Source organism: Ovis aries, chromosome X (genome assembly GCF_016772045.2).
Source record: "Ovis aries strain OAR_USU_Benz2616 breed Rambouillet chromosome X, ARS-UI_Ramb_v3.0, whole genome shotgun sequence".
NCBI classification, from domain to species: Eukaryota; Metazoa; Chordata; class Mammalia; order Artiodactyla; family Bovidae; genus Ovis; species Ovis aries.
In genome coordinates this window covers 46,071,395-46,092,973 of record NC_056080.1, presented here as the reverse complement: position 1 = coordinate 46,092,973, position 21,579 = coordinate 46,071,395, and the positions used below count along the sequence as shown (strand labels likewise).

At 38.8% G+C, this 21,579-nt stretch overlaps 1 protein-coding gene across 19 annotated transcripts in view; it reads left to right on the top strand.

Annotated features, from left to right (window-relative positions):
- Positions 1-21,579, top strand: part of ARHGEF9 (Cdc42 guanine nucleotide exchange factor 9) — a 456,021-nt gene that overhangs the window by 347,709 nt on the left and 86,733 nt on the right. For all 19 annotated transcript variants that reach the window (XM_015104868.3, XM_060407410.1, XM_060407408.1 and 16 more), the window contains one exon: positions 7,818-7,997. In XM_015104868.3, the coding sequence (XP_014960354.1) occupies positions 7,818-7,997 (180 nt within the window). The remainder of the gene's footprint in view (positions 1-7,817; positions 7,998-21,579) is intronic.

Here is a 21,579-nt window from a genome sequence, read left to right as displayed (position 1 = left end):
GTTGAGTCTTAGATGGATTTTATTCTCAACTCTCAAATATCTTGGCCTCTTTTCCCAAATTTCTTGGGCATGGGCTCAGGACAGCAATGCAAGAATTTATCTTTCTGAAAGATGGAGTGTCATTCCCTGCTTTGAGAAATTTCCCAGTCCAACTAACCTAACAAAGTTTTTGTTGGTGATTTGTGAGTTCCATATCTCTTAATTATTCTTGATGCTGAAGCTAATGGTTTAAAAGGGAAATTTCTCTTTGTCCCACCCTGCAACCACAGATGTCAAAGGAACATTTAGCTAGAACAAAAGAAGGGTAGAGAAACCTATGCATAGCTCTGTGTGTAAGTCAGAAAACAATATTTTAGCTCAGGGTTGTCACCTCTAAATCAAAAACTATGAGGAACAATATGATTTATAAGAAAGAATACCAAAACCAGAATTGGGATTCCTGCGTTCACATCCCACCTTAGTCACTAACTGATTGAGGAACCTCAGGTGAATCTTTTCCATCCTGGACCTTGTTTCCTAATTCTAAAATTAGCAGATTGGAAGAGTTGCTCTTTAAGTGCTGTCTGGATATTACGTTCTCTGATTCTGTGAAATCTAGGTATGCTCTCACCAAGGAACACTGTGCTAGTAATCCATGCTACTTCTGCCTTTTCCACCATTTTCTCACTGATACCAATGGAGGCATGTCTTACTCATGCACAAATGTGTTAGCATGGTATCTACTCTTTCTGTAGGTTAAGGGAGATCTATAAATGTTGTATTCAGTATGGAAAAAAGTCAGTATCAGAAAAAATTCATTTTTTGTATTTATTTATTCATTTATTAATTACTCCTGGAAGCAGAAAGTGCCTCACCATTTAAGTTACTCTACACTCATTTTACAAATGTGGAAGTAGGAAATAGAGTTATTTTTATCAAAGTTATTCACTGAGGCCAGTAAGAGAAAGTATATTTTTTAATGAGTTCTCTGAAAAGATGACATTCTTCTTTCTAAATCCAGTGATATAAAAGAGAATTGGCTTAGTTCTAGGCCATCTTGACCAATGGTTTATGGTATTTACTCTTGTTTTAGAAATCATATTATGATCAGGGAAACTGAAACACAGGTCAAACAAAGTTAAATACTCTCTGAGTAAGACAATCTCAGTCATCTGATACCTGTGAAATAAATTCTGTCCTCAAATGCCTCCAGAAAAGCTGGACTAGTTTTCCTTGGTCATTTGTATTAGTGTCTCATACACCTTCAAGGAATTCTTCCTAGACCTGATAGAGTTTCTCATACTATAGCTTCAAGACATTTACATTTGATATGTTTAAGCCTGGAGTTTTCAAACTTACTGACTTTTTCTTTCTGTTAATTGCCTATCCTGATTTATTCCCAATTGTCTTTATATCTTGGTGTATATGTAGAAAATAACACATTGTAATAAGCAATAATATTTGTATAGCATACTAAACTAAAAGGATGAAGCAGCTCATTGGACTTCAGTGACCAGCCCAGGGTTTTCTGGCTGCTCTAGGCTCTACCTATCCATACCACCTGGACACTCGAGACCCTGTTCCTATCCTTTGCCCATTTTCCTGGAGTTTCTCTCTCTCTCTCTCTCTCTCTCTCTCTCTCTCTCTCTCTCTCTCTCTCTCTCTCTCTTTGTGCTGATTTATAGGAGTTCCTGGTATACTCCAGATATTAATCCCTTGGCAGTTTTCCAAGTTGCAAATCTTCTTCCTGTCATCCTCTTATTTTTTAATGGTTTCATTTAATCTGAAAAAAAGACTTCATGGACAGAAAAGTGAAAGAAGAAAAGCTCTAGAGATACAGGCTGTGAACAGGGCAAACGTGGTTATCATTCCCTAATTATATTGTTTTCAAGATATATATCAAGTCTCTTGTCAGGCTTCCAGTCCAAACAGTATATGATATCTGTAGAGTCAGAGCTGAATGAGGCCCTGTAAATCATTTCTGATATATACATTTTATAGATAGAGTCACCAAGGTCCAGGTTTGCACAGGTCTTTCCCTAAAGGTTTTTTAAAACCATAGTTGATCCAGAGGTTCTTTGATTAATCTTATTTCCCACAAGTCTTTGGAATCTTCTCTGCAGGTCATGATTTTGATTTGTATCTCATATAAGGCACTTATTCTAGCTCATTATATTAGATTTAGACTTTCAGATCAACCCTGAGGGTTTAGAAACAGTAAAATTAATAGTCAACCTTCTTTGCCTATTACCATGGCAATATAGCAGGCCTAATTCATGCTGATTGTGATTGATTTGATAACTCCCACAGTACTGCCTTCACGTTCATGCTCACTTTACTCCTAGGAGAGGTGAGGCTCTCAGAAACTACTTTTGTTCAGTTAGTTCACACCTACTGCCATATCACCTTATTCTCTCTTACCATTCAGATGGAGCTAAAAGGTGTTCGAAGCATCCTTGACAGTAAGATCCATAAACCCCTTCTGCTCGCTTTGCCCTGTGACAAGCCTTCAGAGGTCCTCTGCAACTTCTCTTCTCCAGGACAAACAACCCTGGTATTGCACCATTCTTCATGGTGTTGCTTTTCAGGCCCCTCTCTGCCCTGTGTATTTCCTTCTGGCTTTGTATCCTTTTCTTCATGTTTCTCTGAAAACAGGGCTCAGAATTGAATGATGCTCCCCTGCAGAAGTGTGATTGCCTTTCTATTACTTCTCTCATTCCACCTTCTCAGTCTGTTTCTCCTTTATCCCTAACTTAAAATGGCATTAGGTTTTTTTTTTTTTTTGAAAGTCATATTTCACTACCAACTCATCTTAAAATTATACGTCCTTAAAAATAAGTGGATGAGAAGAAACAAAGATTGACTGACCCCTAATCAAAGTGCTGTTCATTGTTTTTGTGGAAAATTTGATAAAGTCACTAAGTCCGCCAAAGAAGGGAGTGAAAAATAAAATCAAGACTCCGAGAACTAGTAAACTCTCCTGGCCTTTCTCCCCTAAGAAGTCTAGGCAGTTGGGTGAAATAGGGACTAGGTATGACATTTAAGGGTTCTCTGGCTACTCCCATATCCTTATGTCCCTTTTTAACATTTCCTTCGTAAGGACATGTGTGTGCTAAGTCGCTTCAGTCATGTCCAACTCTTTGTGACCTTATGGACCATAGCCCATCAAGCTCCTCTCTCCATGGGATTCTCCAGGCAAGAATACTGGAGTGGGTTGCCATGCCCTCCTCCAGGGGATCTTCTCAACTCAGGGATCGAACACATGTCTCTTATGTCTCCTGCATTGATAGACAGATTCTTTACCTCTAGAGTCACCTGGGAAGCCCAATAAGAGCAGTTTCTATCTATTATTTGTAATCCCTTCAGCAAGTCATGTGTCTTAAACACTAGGGATGGAAAATTTAAGAAGACATTAGATTCTCCTCCTTTCCTTGATAATATTGTGTTCAAGGCAATCTTCTCAAGGCTGTATTTTCTTTATATTCTCTGGCAAATACTTTTTTCTTACTTTTAATCATAAAGGCACAGTGACACCATTTTGTATTCTACTTCTTAACATTATACCATAAACACATCTCCATGTTACAAGATAGCCTTTCTGACTTTAATGGCTGTGTGATATTCTATTAAGCCAACTGCACCATAATATATTTATTTATAATCTAGAATTAGCTTTAAAGAAAAACAGTAAACAATACACTCTAGGGCCCTACCATCCTATGGGTAGTTGCATTTCTTCTAATATAGAAATTTATATTCCCTTGTTACAGCACATCACCTTCCTATATAATGTAATATAAAGAAAATGGTATCCTTCACAAAGGTAATGGATAGCATATTGGGGGAATTAGGAAGCCATTCTGAGACCTCTCTCTCTTTCTTTTTCAAACCCCACTTTTTCCTTTTTTTCCCCATTTCTGTTATATTCCATACTCATGTTAAGATATAACATCCTTGCTGCACTTTTAAGAATTTGATGGTAATTTGTCAGTTCCCTGAGATGTTTCAAATGGGAGCAGTAAACAAAACTATTAAGTATTTCATGAGCTGGTTTATCAGGGGATGAATGAGCTGTCCAGGCTGACTTCTTGTTTCCTTGTCACTCACTAGTTCAGTTCAGTCCAGTTGCTCAGTCGTGTCCGACTCTTTGTGACCCCATGAATCGCAGCACACCAGGCCTCCCTGTCCATCACCAACTCCCGGAGTTTACTCAGATTCACGTCCATCGAGTCAATGATGCCATCCAGCCATCTCATCCTCGGTCGTCCCCTTCTCCTCCTGCCCCCAAACCCTCCCAGCATCAGAGTCTTTTCCAGTGAGTCAACTCTTCGCATGAGGTGGCCAAAGTACTGGAGTTTCAGCTTTTGCATCATTCCTTCCAAAGAAATCCCAGGGCTGATCTCCTTCAGAATGGACTGGTTGGATCTCCTTGCAGTCCAAGGGACTCTCAAGAGTCTTCTCCAACACCACAGTTCAAAAGCATCAATTCTTCGGCGCTCAGCCTTCTTCACAGTCCAACTCTCACATCCATACATGACTACTGGAAAAACCATAGCCTTGACTCGATGGACCTTAGTTGGCAAAGCAATGTCTCCGCTTTTGAATACACTATCTAGGTTGGTCATAACTTTTCTTCCAAGGAGTAAGCGTCTTTTAATTTCATGGCTGCAGTCACCATCTGCAGTGATTTTGGAGCCCAAAAAGATAGTCTGACACTGTTTCCACTGTTTCCCCATCTATTTCCCATGAAGTGATGGGACCAGATGCCATGATCTTCGTTTTCTGAATGTTGAGCTTTAAGCCAACTTTTTTGCTCTCCATTTTCACTTTCATCAAGAGGCTTTTAGTTCCTCTTCACTTTCTGCCATAAGGGTGGTGTCATCTGCATATCTGAGATTATTGATATTTCTCCCAGCAATCTTGATTCCAGCTTGTGTTTCTTCCAGTCCAGCATTTCTCATTATGTACTCTGCATGTAAGTTAAATAAACAGGGTGACAATATACAGCCTTGACGCACTCCTTTTCCTATTTGGACCCAGTCTGTTGTTCCATGTCCAGTTCTAACTGTTGCTTCCTGACCTGCATACAGATTTCTCAAGAGGCAGGTCAGGTGGTCTGGTATTCCCATCTCTCTCAGAATTTTCCACAGTTTATTGTGATCCACACAGTCAAAGCCTTTGGCATAGTCAATAAAGCAGAAATAGATGTTTTTCTGGAACTCTCTTGCTTTTTCCATGATCCAGCAGATGTTGGCAATTTGATCTCTGGTTCCTCTGCCTTTTCTAAAACCAGCTTGAACATCAGGAAGTTCACGGTTCACGTATTGCTGAAGCCTGGCTTGGAGAATTTTGAGCATTACTTTACTAGCATGTGAGATGAGTGCAATTGTGCAGTAGTTTGAGCATTCTTTGGCATTGCCTTTCTTTAGGATTGGATTGAAAACTGACCTTTTCCAGTCCTGTGGTCACTGCTGAGTTTTCCAAATTTCCTGGCATCTTAAGTGCAGCACTTTGACAGCCTCATCTTTCAGGATTTGAAATAGCTCAACTGGAATGCCATCACCTCCACTAGCTTTGTTCATAGTGATGCTTTCTAAGGCCCACTTGACTTCACATTCCAGGATGTCTGGCTCTAAATGAGTGATCACACCATCGTGATTATCCGGGTCGTGAAGATGTTTTTTGTACAGTTTTTTTGTGTATTCTTGTCACATCTTTTTAATATCTTCTGCTTCTATTAGGTCCATAACATTCTGTCCTTTATCGAGCCCATCTTTTCATGAAATGTTCCCTTGGTATCTCTAGTTTTCTTGAAGAGATCTCTAGTCTTTCCCATTCTGTTGTTTGCTTCTATTTCTTTGCATTGATCACTGAAGAAGGCTTTCTTATCTCTTCTTGCTATTCTTTGGAATTCTGCATTCAGATGCTTATATCTTTCCTTTTCTCCTTTGCTTTTCACTTCTCTTCTTTTCACAGCTATTTGTAAGGCCTCCCCAGACAGCCATTTTCCTTTTTTGCATTTCTTTTCCATGGGGCTGGCCTTGATCCCTGTCTCTCATGTACAATGTCATGAACCTCATTCCATAGTTCATCAGACACTCTATCTATCAGATCTAGACCCTTGAATCTATTTCTCACTGCCACTGTATAATCGTAAGTTATTTGATTTAGGTCATCCCTGAATGGTCTAGTGGTTTTCCCTACTTACTACTAACCCAGAAGTGACATACTAATGTAACATTGTTACCATTTTTTCCAGTTATACTCACAAGCCTACTTTAGGGTGAAAAAGTGGGAGCAGAGGTGAGTCGGTCTCTGTCCCTTGCCTAATGTCAAGTTGGAAAAGTTCCTGCCAGATGATATGGTCACTGATTTTCTTGCTCTACTGTAGCTAACACACTTCCAAAAGTGTTAAGAGTGAAAAAGAGAGAATGGGGAGAGAAGGGAGGAAAATAGAGATGAGGAAACTAGGAGTTACCTATTAGGCAGAGAGGAACCTTCAGGAATTTATTACCTCTCTTCTTATTAGTGAAAGAAAGTTTTTGAGGGAAGCAGAATTTGGGAATCCAGTTTAGTAAAGAGAGTAAAGCTAAAAAGATATTCTGGGAGTAAAGAGTGTCTTCCTCTTGGTCAAGAATTGGATATAAATGAATGTAGGACATCTTGAGCATAGTAGTCAGGGAGGGCATAAGCCATTAATTAAATAAATGTCAACACAGGCACAAACTATTAATTTGCAAATGGTTAAAAGACACTTACTCATTAATGGCTGAATTGGAGGGTAAGAAGATAAAAGAGAAGTGAGTTTTTGGTAGGAGTTGGTAAAGGGCATTGAAACCAGGAATGAGAATCTTCCTGGAGTAGCCTAGATGCCTTCATTGCAAACTGTGTTAGAGGAGACAAAATGGAGTTAGACAGGGCCAGAAGTGATAAGTCATTCACCATATTGCTCCTCATTAGGGGCTCAACAGATGTTATAAAAATCACATTTAGCATTTAGATAAAAGCAAGTGGGCATAATTCATTCTCACCAGAATTTTTACATGCTAATGATTTCTAATGAAGACCATTACTATTAGTTAAAAATGTACACTGGGATGTTCAGAATGGAAAACTCTGTTTGTTTGTTTGTTTCCTTTGCCCTGACTTTTAATGTGTTTTGAGTCTGGTTGTGTTATCTCAGTTCTCTTATCAGACTAAGAATTTCTTTCATTGATTCCTTTTTCATCCGTGGCTAGCTGTATTAATTCATCCATTTATTCACAAATGTGTCCTAAACACTTACCCTGTTGAAAACACCATGCCTGGGCACCTGTGGGCTTGCTCACTAAGCTCATCCAAACAATCTCTCCTGACCAGCTACTGACCAGATGACTACAATATTCACTTTAAGAATGGTTTGGTTTTGTCTCTTCCTTTTTGGGGAGTTTTCCTACCAGAGCTTTTGGACTGGTCCTACAAGAAATAGAACATTAGAGTTGTGAATCAATTCAGCTAACCCAATAGCTACTAAAGTGAGTGAACTTATTTGTGCTTAACCAGATTCTGAGAAAGAATCCTATCACTTTTGGGGGTCCTTGTCATAGAGAATGGTGGGCAAAGCTCTATGCTCTGGAATCTTTGCGCTCTAGAGACTTTTCCTTAAGATCCAGCTTTCCTAATTATTCACTGATCGAGTGACTTCCTTCTTTAAACCCAATTTTCTTGTGTGAAAAATAGAAATGGTTATTTCTTCTTTACATCATGGAACTGAAATAAGGCTCCCAAATGCTTAAGAAGTGGTAAAATCCTCAAGGAATGAAGGGCATCCTCATCCTGGACTTTTACTTTGTCTGCAGGGCTACCTGAAGCAATGCCGGAAGAGAAGGGACATGTTCAGTGATGAGCAACTGAAGGTGATCTTTGGGAACATTGAAGACATCTACAGGTTTCAGATGGGCTTTGTAAGAGACCTGGAGAAACAGTACAACAATGATGACCCCCATCTCAGCGAAATAGGACCCTGCTTCCTGGAGCACGTAAGCATCTTCCCCTTTGGGGAGGGTTTTGAGAGACGTTTGGAATCCATGCAAGGAATCTCTAAGCTATCTGGTTCTGCTCAGCTGCTTTGTCCCACAGTAGTGGATGGATTCCTCTCTGACCTTGATGTTCACCCCCTTGCTACAGTATGAAAACTTGGAAAGATATGATGACTTGACCAAGGACTCTCTTTCTTTACTATTCTCCTCCCTTTTTCTCCTCTTCCAGATAGTTACCAGTAGGATTTTTCAACTTCTCTTTTCTGTTCCCATTGGGCTCAGTTTCCATGGGACCCAACATTTTGGGAGGGACTCTGAACATATTCACATATTCCAGGAGTCTGAGATATAGGAAAGACTATGATCACCATGAAAGTAGACCCCTGCAAGGCATTTAGGGGAGAACACGAACATATTCACATATTCCAGGAGTCTGAGATATAGGAAAGACTATGATCACCATGAAAGTAGACCCCTGCAAGGCATTTAGGGGAGAACACTATGGTAGGGGAAGTGACTTGTGTAGGAAAAGGGGCCACATGACTTAAGAGAAAGGAGCACTAGAAACAGGGAAGTGAGGATGCAAGCCATAAATATAATGACTGTCTCGGTAACTGGATAAGTTCCTTATCTTCTTTTGGCTTCTTCACAGGGATTTAAGAAGGTTTCACTGTATACTTCTATGGTTCTGTAATATCCTTTTGGATCTTATTCATAGGTAACCTAGTTTTGACAACTTTTCTCTCCCTTTTTATAAAGTATTTATTATTTAAAAGATAACACATTCATGTGGTATAAAATTCAAATGACACATGGAAGTATGCAGGTGAAAGTAAGTCTTAAAATTTTCCTACTTTGACTGGGAATTTATGTTGAGGCTATATACTTAAGGCAACCCCTATGTTCAGTGATTTTTCTGGAAATCCCAGGACTCAGCATATAGTCATACTCATGGTTATGATTTAATATAACTAAAGGATACAAAGCGAAATCACCAAAAGGAAAAGGTATATGGGACGAAGTCTGAAGGAAACCAGGTATAAATTTTCAGAGTCCTTTCCCAGTTGAGTTACACAGGGTGTAATTAATTCCCTTTACAATGAGTTATGACAGCACATGTGAAATGTTGTCTACCAGGGAAAATTATTAAGGACTCAGTGCCCAAGTTGTCTATGGGAGGCTGGTCATGTAGGCATTCTTTGCCTAGTGTGTACCAAAATTCCAGACCCACAGAAGGAAAGCAGGTCTTCCGCATAAACCACAATGTTCATACAAATGGTTTAGGCACAGTGAGCCATTCTTGTCAGGGAATGGTGAAAACCCTCTTGAGATCCAAATTCCAAGATGCCAGCCAAGGGCCAACCTTTCAAGTAGGCCTTTTTAAGGATAGCAGTCTCAGGCCTGATATGTTAAGTCCCCCCCCCTTTTTTTTAACAGCTTTAAACTGATTCAGTCATTCCATAAAACACCTGGGTAGTATTTACCAAAGTTAAGCATGTTTACGACTTACTGGTTTCATTTGTGAGAATATATCCCAGAGAAATTTTCAGAGGTCCATGAGAAAGGGAACATTTACAAGGCTGTTGATAACATGGCAGTGTTATGTCATCGAGTGCAGTTAGATGCAGCTTATGTATTTATCACCAGGGCATGGATGTGAAACATATGGGGAATACTTACTCTGGGTTAATATCTAGTAAGAAATAACAGGACTAGATGTGTGTACCCTATAGCAATGTGTGTGAATATCATAAATATATTGAGTTGGGAAAGTAGAATGTGGAATACTGACTCTCAATTAGAGTCTATCCTGTGCCTTGTAGAGTGCTTAACAGAATACCTATTAAGCATTTTCTATCTCCTGGAGGTCAGTAGCAACGCTTCCAGTTGTGACAACTGAAAATGTCTCCAGATGTTGTCAAATGAACCACTAATCTATTGAAATGATCTTATGCTTTTACCCTGTAATCTGTTAACATGGTGATTTAGATTAAATAATTTTCATGTCTTAAATAAGCATTGCATTGCTGGGATAAATGCTAGCTAATCATGGTGTATTATCCTTCTTCTTTTTTTGTTTTTATTTTATTTTATTATTATTTTTTACTTTACAATATTATACTGGTTTTGCCACACATCAACATGAATCCACCAGGGGTGTACATGTGTTCCCAATCCCGAATCCCCCTCCCACTTCTCCCCCCACACCATCCCTCCGGGTCATCCCAGTGCACCAGCCCCAAGCATCCTGCACCCTGCATCGAACCTAGACTGGTGATTCTGTTCTTATATGATATTATACATGTTTCAATGCCATTCTCCCAAATCATCCCACCCTCTCCCTCTCCCACAGAGTCCAAAAGAATGTTCTATACATCTGTGTCTCTTTTGCTGTCTCGCATACAGGGTTATCATTACCACTTTTCTAAATTCCATATATGTTAGTATACTGTATTGGTGTTTTTCTTTCTGGCTTACTTCACTCTGTATAATCGGCTCCAGTTTCATCCACCTCATTAGAACTGATTCAAATGTATTCTTTTTAATGGCTGAGTAATACTCCATTGTGCATATGTACCATAGCTCTCTTATCCATTCATCTGCTGATGGACATCTAGGTTGCTTCCATGTCCTGGCTATTATAAACAGTGCTGCAATGAACACTGGGGTATACATGTGTCTTTCAATTCAGGTTTCCTTGGTGTGTATGCCCAGAAGTGGGATTGCTGGGTCATAAGGCAGTTCTATTTCCAGTTTTTTAAGGAATCTCCACACTGTTCTCCATAGTGGCTGTACTAGTTTGCATTCCCACCAACAGTGTAAGAGGGTTCCCTTTTCTCCACACCCCCTCCAGCATTTATTGCTTGTAGACTTTTGGATTGCAGTCATTCTGACTGGCGTGAAATGGTACCTCATTGTAGTTTTGATTTGTATTTCTTTGATAATGAGTGCTGTTGAGCATCTTTTCATGTGTTTGTTAGCCATCTGCATGTCTTCTTTGGAGAAATGTCTAGTTCTTTGGCCCATTTTTTGATTGGGTCGTTTATTTTTCTGGACTTGAGCTGCAGGAGTTTCTTGTATATTTTTGAGATTAGTTGCTTGTCAGTTGCTTCATTTGCTATTATTTTCTCCCATTCCAAAGGCTGTCTTTTCACCTTGCTTAGAGTTTCCTTTGTTGTGCAGAAGCTTTTAAGTTTAATTAGGTCCCATTTGTTTATTTTTGTTTTTATTTCCAGTATTCTGGGAGGTGGGTCATAGAGGATCCTGCTGTGATGTATGTCGCAGAGTGTTTTGCCTATGTTCTCCTCTAGGAGTTTTATAGTTTCTGGTTTTACGTTTAGATCTTTAATCCATTTTGAGTTTATTTTTGTGTGTGGTGTTAGAAAGTGATCTAGTTTCATTCTTTTACAAGTGGTTTACCAGTTTTCCCAGCACCACTTGTTAAGGAGATTGTCTTTAATCCATTATATATTCTTGCCTCCTTTGTCGAAGATAAGGTGTCCATAGGTGTGTGGATTTATCTCTGGGCTTTCTATTTTGTTCCATTGATCTATATTTTTGTCTGTGTGCCAGTACCATACTGTCTTGATGACTGTGGCTTTGTAGTAGAGCCTGAAGTCAGGCAGGTTTATTCCTCTAATTCCATTCTTCTTTCTCAAGATTGCTTTGGCTATTTGAGGTTTTTTGTATTTCCATACACCTTGTGAAATTATTTGTTCTAGCTCTGTGAAAAATACCACTGGTAGCTTGATAGGGATTGCATTGAATCTATAGATTGCTTTGGGTAGTATAGTCATTTTCACTGTATTGATTCTTCCGATCCATGAACATGGTATATTTCTCCACCTATTAGTGTCCTCTTTGATTTCTTTCACCAGTGTTTTATAGTTTTCTATATATGGGTCTTTAGTTTCTTTAGGTAGATATATTCCTAAGTATTTTATTCTTTTCGTTGCAATGGTGAATGGATTTTTTCCCTTAATTTCTTTTTCTACTTTCTCATTATTAGTGTATAGGAATGCAAAGGATTTCCGTGTGTTGATTTTATATCCTGGAACTTTACTATATTCATTGATTAGCTCTAGTAATTTTCTGGTGGAGTGTTTAGGGTTTTCTATGTAGAGGATCATGTCATCTGCAAACAGTGAGAGTTTTACTCCTTCTTTTCCAATTTGGATTCCTTTTATTTCTTTTTCTGCTCTGATTGCTGTGGCCAAAACTTCCAAAACTATGTTGGATACTAGTGGTGAAAGTGGGCACCCTTGTCTTGTTCCTGACTTTAAGGGAAATGCTTTCAATTTTTCACCATTGAGGATAATGTTTGCTGTGGGTTTGTCATATATGGCTTTTATTATGTTGAGCTATGTTCCTTCTAGGAGAAGGCAATGGCACCCCACTCCAGTACTCTTGCCTGGAAAATCTCACTGATGGAGGAGTCTGGTGGGCTGTAGTCCATGGGGTTGCAACTGAGCGACTTCACTTTCACTTTTCACTTTCATGCATTGGAGAAGGAAATGGCAGCCCACTCCAGTGTTCTTGCCTGGAGAATCCCAGGGACAGGGGAGGCTAGTGGGCTGCCATCTATGAGGTTGCATGGAGTCGGACTCGACTGAAGTGACTTAGCAGCAGCAGCAGCAGAAGCATGTTCCTTCTATTCCTGCTTTCTGTAGAGTTTTTATCATAGATGGATGTTGAATTTTGTCAAAGTCTTTCTCTGCATCTATTGAGATAATCATATGGCTTTTATTTTTCAATTTGTTAATGTGGTGTATTACAGTGATTGATTTGCAGATATTGATGAATCCTTGCATCCCTGGGATAAAGCCCACTTGGTCATGGTGTATGATCTTTTTAATGTGTTGTTGGATTCTGATTGCTAGAATTTTGTTAAGGATTTTTGCATCTATGTTCCTCAGTGATATTGGCCTGTAGTTTTCTTTTTTTGTGGCATCTTTGTCAGGTTTTGGTATTAGGGTGATGGTGGCCTCATAGAATGAGTTTGGAAGTTTACCTTCCTCTGCAATTTTCTGGAAGAGTTTGAGTAGGATAGGTGTTAGCTCTTCTCTAAATTTTTGGTAGAACTCAGTTGTGAAGCCGTCTGGACCTGGGCTTTTTGATTTGCTGGAAGAGTTCTGATTACAGTTTCAATTTCCGTGCTTGTGATGGGTCTATTAAGATTTTCTATTTCTTCCTGTTTCAGTTTTGGAAAGTTGTACTTTTCTAAGAATTTGTCCATTTCTTCCATGTTATCCATTTTATAGGCATATAATTGCTGATAGTAGTCTCTTATGATCCTTTGTATTTCTGTGTTGTCTGTTGTGATCTGTCCATTTTCATTTCTAATTTTATTGATTTGATTTTTCTCCCTTTGTTTCTTGATGAGTCTGGCTAATGGTTTGTCAATTTTATTTATCTTTTCAAAAAACCAGCTTCTGGCTTTGTTGATTTTTGCTATGGTCTCTTTTGTTTCCTTTGCATTCATTTCTGCCCTAATTTTTAAGATTTCCTTCCTTCTACTAACCCTGGGGTTCTCCATTTCTTCCTTTTCTAGTTGCTTTAGGTGTAGCATTAAGTTATTTATTTGACTTTTTTTTATTTCTTGGGGCATGCCTGTATTGCTATGAACTTTCCCTTTAGCAATGCTTTTACAGTGTCCCACAGGTTTTGGGTTGTTGTGTTTTCATTTTCATTCATTTCTATGCATGTTTTTATTTCTTTTTTGATTTCTTCTGTGATTTGTTGGTTACTCAGAAGCGTGTTGTTCAGCCTCCATATTTTGGAATTTTTAACAGTTTTTCTCCTGTAATTGAGATCTAATCTTACTGCATTATGGTCATAAAAGATGCTTGGAATGATTTGAATATTTTTGAATTTACCAAGGCTAGGTTTATGGCCCAGGATGTGATGTATCCTGGAGAAGGTTCTGTGTGCACTTGAGAAAAGGGTGAAATTCATTGTTTTGGGGTGAAATGTCATGTAGTATCAATTAGGTCTAACTGGTCTATTGTATCATTTAAAGTTTGTGTTTCTTTGTTAATTTTTTGTTTAGTTGATCTATCCATAGGTGTGAGTGGGGTATTAAAGTCTCCCACTATTATTGTGTTATTGTTAATTTCCCCTTTCATACTTATTAGCATTTGTCTTACATATTGCAGTGCTCCTATGTTGGGTGCATATATACTTATAATTGTTATATCTTCTTCTTGAATTGATCCTTTGTTGTGTCCTTCTTTGTCCCTTTTCACAGCCTTTGTTTTAAAGTCTATTTTGCCTGATATGAGTATTGCTGCTCCAGCTTTCTTTTGGTCTCTATTTGTATGGAATATCTTTTTCCAGCTCTTCACTTTCAGTCTGTATGTGTCCCTTGTTTTGAGGTGGGTCTCTTGTAAACAACATATATAGGGGTCTTGTTTTTGTATCCATTCAGCCAGTCTTTGTCTTTTGGTTGGGGCATTCAACCCATTTATGTTTAAGGTAATTATTGATAAGGATGATCCCATTGCCATTTACTTTATTGTTTTCAGTTCGGGTTTATACACCCTATTTGTGTTTCCTGTCTAGAGAGTATCCTTTAGCATTTGTTGGATAGCTGGTTTGTTGGTGCTGAATTCTCTCAGCTTTTGCTTGTCTGTAAAGCTTTTGATTTCTCCTTCATATTTGAATGAGATCCTTGCTGGGTACAGTAATCTGGGCTGTAGGTTATTTTCTTTCATCACTTTAAGTATGTCTTGCCATTCCCTCCTGGCCTGAAGAGTTTCTATGAAAGATCAGCTGTTATCCTTATGAGAATCCCCTTATATGTTATTTGTTGTTTTTCCCTTGCTGCTTTTAATATTTGTTCTTTGTGTTTGATCTTTGTTAATTTGATTAATATGTGTCTTGGGGTGTTTTGCCTTGGGTTTATCCTGTTTGGGACTCTCTGTTTTTTTTTTAGACTCCGATGATTATTTTCTTCCCCATTTTAGGGAAGTTTTAAACTATTACCTCCTCAAGTATTTTCTCATAGTCTTTCTTTTTGTCTTCTTCTTCTGGGACTCCTATGATTCGAATATTGGAGCATTTACTATTGTCCTGGAGGTCTCTGAGAGTGTCCTCATTTCTTTTCTTTTTTTTTTTTCCTCTCTGATTCATTTATTCCTACCATTCTAGCTTCTACTTCACTAATCCTATCTTCTGCCTCTTTTATTCTACTATTTGTTTCCTCCAGAGTGTTTTTGATCTCATTTATTGCATTATTCATTATATATTAACTCTTTTATTTCTTCTAGGTCCTTGTTAAACCTTTCTTGCATCTTCTCAATCCTTGTCTCCAGGGTATTTATCTGTGATTCCATTTTGATTTCAAGATTTTGGATCATTTTCACTATCATTGTTTGGAATTCTTTCTCAGGTAGATTCCCTATCTCTTCCTCTTTTGTTTGGTTTGGTGGGCATCTATCCTGTTCCTTTACCTGTTGGGTATTTCTCTGTTTCTTCATCTCGTTTATATTGCTGTGTTTGGGGTGGCCTTTCTGTATTCTGGCAGTTTGTGGAGTTCTGTTTATTGCAGAGTTTCCTCTCTGTGGGTGGGGTTGTACAGGTGGCTTGTCAAGGTTTCTTCGTTAGGGAAGCTTGTGTCAGTGTTCCGGTGGGTGGAGCTGCATTTCTTCTCTCTGGAGTGCAATGAGGTGTCCAGTAATGAGTCATGAGATGTCAATGGTTTTGGGGTAACTTTGGGCAGCCTGGATATTGAAGCTCAGGCCTGTGTTCCTGTGTTGCTGGAGAATTTCCATGGTATGTCTTTCTCTGGAACTTGTTGGCCTTTGGGTGGTTTTAGTGTAGGTATGGAGGTGTTTGAAGAGTTCCTATCGATTAATGTTCTCTGGAGTCAGGAGTTCTCTGATGTTCTCAGGATTTGGACTTAAGCCTCCTGCTTCTGGTTTTCAGTCTTATTTTTAGAGTAGTCTCAAGACTTTTCCTTCTATATAGCACCATTGATAAAACATCAAGTTTAAAGATGAAAAGTTTCTCCACAGTGTGGAACCTCTCACCAGAGAGGTTCACAGAGTTACATGGAGAAGAGAAGAGGGAGGAGGGAGTTAGAGGTGACCTGAATGAGATGAGGTGGAATCAAAAGAGGAGAGAGCAAGCTAGCCAGTAATCATTTTCTTATGTGTGCTCCACAGTCTGGACTGCTCAGAGATGTTCATGGAGTTATACAGAGAGGAGATGAGGGAGGAAGGAGATAGAGGTGGCCAGGAGGATAAAAGGGGGAAATGAAAAGGAGAGAGACAGATCCAGCCAGTAATCAGTTCCCTAAGTGTTCCCCACCATCTGGAATACACAGAGATTCACAGAGTTGGGTACAGAAGAGAAGGGGGAGAGAGGAGATAGAGGTGACCTGGTGGAGAAAAAGGAGAGTCCAAAGCAGGAGAGAGCAGTCAAGCCAGTAATCTCATTCCCAAGTAAAAATGGGTACTGAAGATTGGGTTTTTAAAGGTACAAAATTGATAACAACTACCAAAAAGCAAAGATTAGAAATCTAGAGTAGAGATTGGATTTTGAAAAATACAATATTAAAGAAAAGAAGAAGAAGAAGAAAAACAAAGTCAGAAAAATCATTAAAAAAAAAAAATATATATATATATATGAAGTTTGCTTTAAAAATAGGGTCTTTTTTTTGAAAAGTAATTGTTGGGTATAAAAATGAAAATTAAGGGAGTAATAGAGGCCTTAAAAATTGAAAAATGTTTAAAAAAAAAAGAAAAAAAAAAGCATGATTGTAAAAATAGTAAAGATATATCTAGGACTTTCTCTGGTGGGCAGGGTGGGATCAGTACATTTTCGAATAGTTTCTTGGTCCGGCTTATATTTCTCAAGATCTATAGGCCCCTTCCTATGTAGTTGGTACTAACGAAAGGGTTTTAATCTATTGCACCTGTCACTTCCAAGGTGGTTCCCTCTGTTTTAGCTTCTTCTGTTTGCTGGTCTCTTCAGTGTCTGATTTCTGCCCTGACACAAGGGGGGCGGTGGTGGACACTTTTTTTAGGCTCACTTGTTCAGTTGCGCTGTGGGGAGGGAGAGACATTACAAACAAATGACACTGGCGTGTGCTCGCAGTGTCTCAGCCACACTGGGCCTGCCCCCGCTTGTGGCACACACAGCTCAGGTTCTAGGTTGCTCCTCCAGGACCTGTCCAAGGCCGGCCCTGGGCTGCATGCACCTCCCTGGTCTAAGCTGCTCGGTTTCAGGCACTCAGATAGTTCTCAGAGGCACAGACTCGGTTGGACCTGCATTTTGTGCCCTTCCCAGGCCTGAGTAGCTCAGGTGTTTGACGAGCATGGTCACTGCAACTTATCACCTCTCCCGTCCCTGCTGCTTGGTTTTCTGGGTGTATAACTGGTGCACCTTCTCAGGCGGATGATGACTGTCCAGAACCCCAAGAAGTCTTAGTTAGCAAAGGAGCCTGCTTGCCGTTTGGTAGATATTGTCTTTCTGGGACTGAGATTGCCCCCTTCCTGCCCTTCCAGCTCTGGCTTGCTGTCACCCGAGCGGGATGGTCTGTAGCTGGCTAATTCTGTTCCGTCTTTTCTTCTGTGCACGGTCTTGGCGGTGTCTTATGTTAGAGCTTTTTGCGTGGTAGCTATACCACAGTCTGGTTTGCTAGGCCAAGTTAGTTCGCTCTGATTACACTCAGGGCATTTGGGCCCGATCCTTACTCTAAGCAATGCAGCCCGTGCCTCCCTGCCCAGGCCCAACTTGCTAGTGGTGAATGCAGGCATCTGTGCTGCTTCCCCACTGGGGGAGTTACTGTTGGGCTCGTAATCTGTGGGTTTTAATTATTTATTTATTTTTCCTCCCTGTTATGTTGCCCTCTGTGCTCCCAAGGCTCACCACAGACTCGGCAGTGAGAGTGTTTCCTGGTGTTTGGAAACTTCTCTCTTTTTAAGAATCCCTTCCCGGGACGGAGCTCTGTCCCTACCTCTTTTGTCTCTTTTTTTTGTCTTTTATATTTTTCCTACCTCTTTTTGAAGAAAATGGGATGCTTTTCTGGGTGCCTGATGTCCTCTGCCGGCATTCAGAAGTTGTTTTGTGGCATTTACTCAGCATTGACATGTTCTTTTGATGAATTTGTGGAGGAGAAAGTGGTCTCCCTGTCCTATTCCTCTGCCATCTTAGGACCACCTCTATCCTCCTGTAATAATGCTGCAGTTCATGGGATTGCAATCCATAATAATGCTTCAGTCCATTTAATGCTGCACTCCATGGGGTCGCAAAGAGTCAGACATGACTGAGAGACTGAACTGAACTGAACTGATCCTTCTTTATGTATTAATTCACATTTTTAGAAGTATTAGATTGTTTACCCTTTACAGTTCTAAAGTTTCTTTTTAGGATTTCATTTTTTATCATGTTTGTTTAGGTTTAATTTGCAAGCAATAATATTCGCCAAATGTTAATTCAATGGGTTTTAAAAATGCACGTAGTTGTGTCAGTTCAGTTTTCAGTTCAGTCGTTCAGGTGTTTCCAACTCTTTGCGACCCCATGAATTGCAGCACGCCAGGCCTCCCTATCCATCACCAACTCCCGGACTTCACTCAAACTCATGTCCATCGAGTCAGTGATGCCATCCAGCCATCTCATCCTCTGTCGTCCCCTTCTCCTCCTGCCCTCAATCCCTCTCAGCATCAGAGTCTTTTCCAATGAGTCAACTCTTCACATGAGGTAGCCAAAGTACTGGAGTTTCAGCTTTACATTAACACTTCCAAGGAACACCCAGGACTGATCTCCTTTAGGATGGACTGGTTGGATCCCTTGCAGTCCAAGGGATTCTCAAGAGTCTTCTCTAACACTACAGTTCAAAAGCATCAATTCTTTGGTGCTCAGCTTTCTTCACAGTCCAACTCTTACATCCATACACGACTACTGGAAAAACCATAGCCTTGACTAGACGGACCTTAGTCGGCAAAGTAATGTCTCTGCTTTTGAATATGCTATCCAAGGTGGTCATAACTTTCCTTTCAAGGAGTAAGCGTTTTAATTTCATGGCTGCAGTCACCATCAACCACCGTAATCAAGATTATGGAAGATGATGAAAAGATTCTATCATTTCATCAAGTTGTAATGTTTTTCCTTTGTTATCAAACTTTGCTCCCACTCTGGCTCTTGGCAAACACTGATATGCTTTCTGTTACTATAATTTTGCTTTTTCTAGAATCTAGTATAAATGGAATAATACCATAATGATATTTTACGTTGTGTTTCTTTAACTTAATTTCTTTGATATCCATCCATATTCTTGCATGTATTAGTAGTTTATTTTTTTCATTGTTTAGTGATATTCTCTTGTGTGGAAATACCACTCATTCACTAGTTCATTCCAGGACATCTGGGTTGTTTACTAGATTACTTCCATGTTTGTAATTACTGGGTTGCATTGTCAGTGCTTATTTAATTTTATAAGATACTACCAAACTGTTTTCCAAAGTTGCTATATCATTTTGCATTCTCACTCTAATCTATAAGAGTTTTAGTTGTTCCACATGGTTGTCAGCACTTGATATTATCAGCATTTTTAATTTTAGCCATTCTAATATGTATATAGTGACATTTTATTCGAGTTAATTTTTGCATTTGCTAATGATATTGAGCATTTTTAAATGTGCTTATTTGCCATCTGTATAAAATCTCTGATGAAGCGTCATTGTCTTTTTGGCCTTATTTACTAAGTGAGTTGTCTGTTTTCATATTATTTAATTTCAAGAGTTATTTCTTATTCTGTTTGCAAGTCCTTGGTTATATATGTGATTTTCAAAGGTTTTCTCAGTCTGTGGCTTAGTTTTTCATTTTCTTAGCATTTTCTTTGAAAATGCATAAAACTTTAATTTTGTCAATTCAGTTAATCATATTTTCATGGTTCATGTTTTCTGCTTCTTATTTAAGAGATCTTTGCCTAATACAAAGTCACAAGGTTTTTATCCTGCTTTCTTATAGATATTGTGTAGCTTTAATATTTATATTTAGGTCTATGATAATTTTTGAGGTAAATTTTAATATACAGTGTGACAAAAGGATCAAGGTAAATTTGTTAATTTGTTTCCATATGGGTATTCAGCCATTCCAGCACTTTTGTTGAGAAAGCTTGTTAATTTCCCCATTGAATTACCTGGGCATCTTTGTCAGAAATCAGTTGATCATATATGTGTAGTTCTATCTTTAAGAAGACTGTTCTGTTCCAGTGATCTATGTGACTATTTATATAGTAATGCCACACTATGTTTTCTTGTTGTTTTAATTGAGATATAATTCTCATATAGCATTATATCAGTTTCAGGTGTACAGAATAATAATTTAATATTTCTATATGTTATGAAATGATTGCCAAAATAAATCTAGTTAACATCCATCATCATACATAGCTACAACCTTTTTCTCACATCATCTTGAATAATCTAGCTTCATAGCAAGTCTTGAAAGCAGGTAAACTCCTTCATATTCACTTTTTTCAAAATAATTTTATTTTAGATTATTTTAAATTTATTTTTTATTGAAGGATAATTGCTACATAATTTTGCTGTTTTCTGTCAAACTTCAACATGAATCAGCCATTTGAGTGAGTGAAGTTGCTCAGTCGTGTCTGACTCTTTGTGACCCCATGGAGTATAGCCTAACCAGGTTCCTCCATCCATGGGATTTTCCAGGCAAGAATACTGGAGTGGGTTGCCATTTGCTTCTCCAGGAGATCTTCCCAGCCCAGGGATTGAATCCAGGTCTCCCGCATTGTAGGCAGACACGTTACCGTCTGAGCCACCAGGGAAAATCCATATATCCCCTCCCTTTTGAACCTCCCTCCCATCTCCCTCCCCATCACACCCCTCTAGGTATTTCTATATATATTTATCTTATCACAATAAGAATTTTGTTCTCTTTATTATATCTATATGAGATGATGGGAGTTAAATAAACATTGTGATTATCATTTCACAATATATGTAAAGCAAGCCATCTTGCTGTACACCTTAAACTTATACAGTGATGTATGTCAGTTATTTCTGGATAAAACTAGGGGGAAAAGAATCAGCTTCCTTTGTTCTACCAAAAACACACCAGCCAAAAATAACTCTTCTAGCAATTTGATTAGGATTACATTAAATCTCCCAGTGTTGTTTATAGTTTTTATTTCTATAGGTCTTGTTCTTATTTATAAAAATTTATTTAAAAGTAATTTTTTGCTACTTTATAAACTGCATTTTTATTTCAATTTCCTGTAGTTTGTTGTGATGATATAGAAATACAATTGGTTTTTTTATACAGCTGTCCCCCAGTATTACAGGGATTTGGTTCCAGGACACCCTGCAGATAACAAAATCCACAGATGTCCAAGTCCCATATATAAAAGGTATAATATTTGCATATAATTATGTAAATACTCCCATATACTTTAAATCATCTCTAGTTTATTTATGATACTTAATACATTGTAGCAAAAGTCGCTCAGTCGTGTCTGACGCTTTACAACTCCATGGACTATACAGTCCATGGAATTCTCTAGGTCAGACTACTGGAGTGGATAGCCATTCCCTTCTCCAGGGGATCTTCCCAA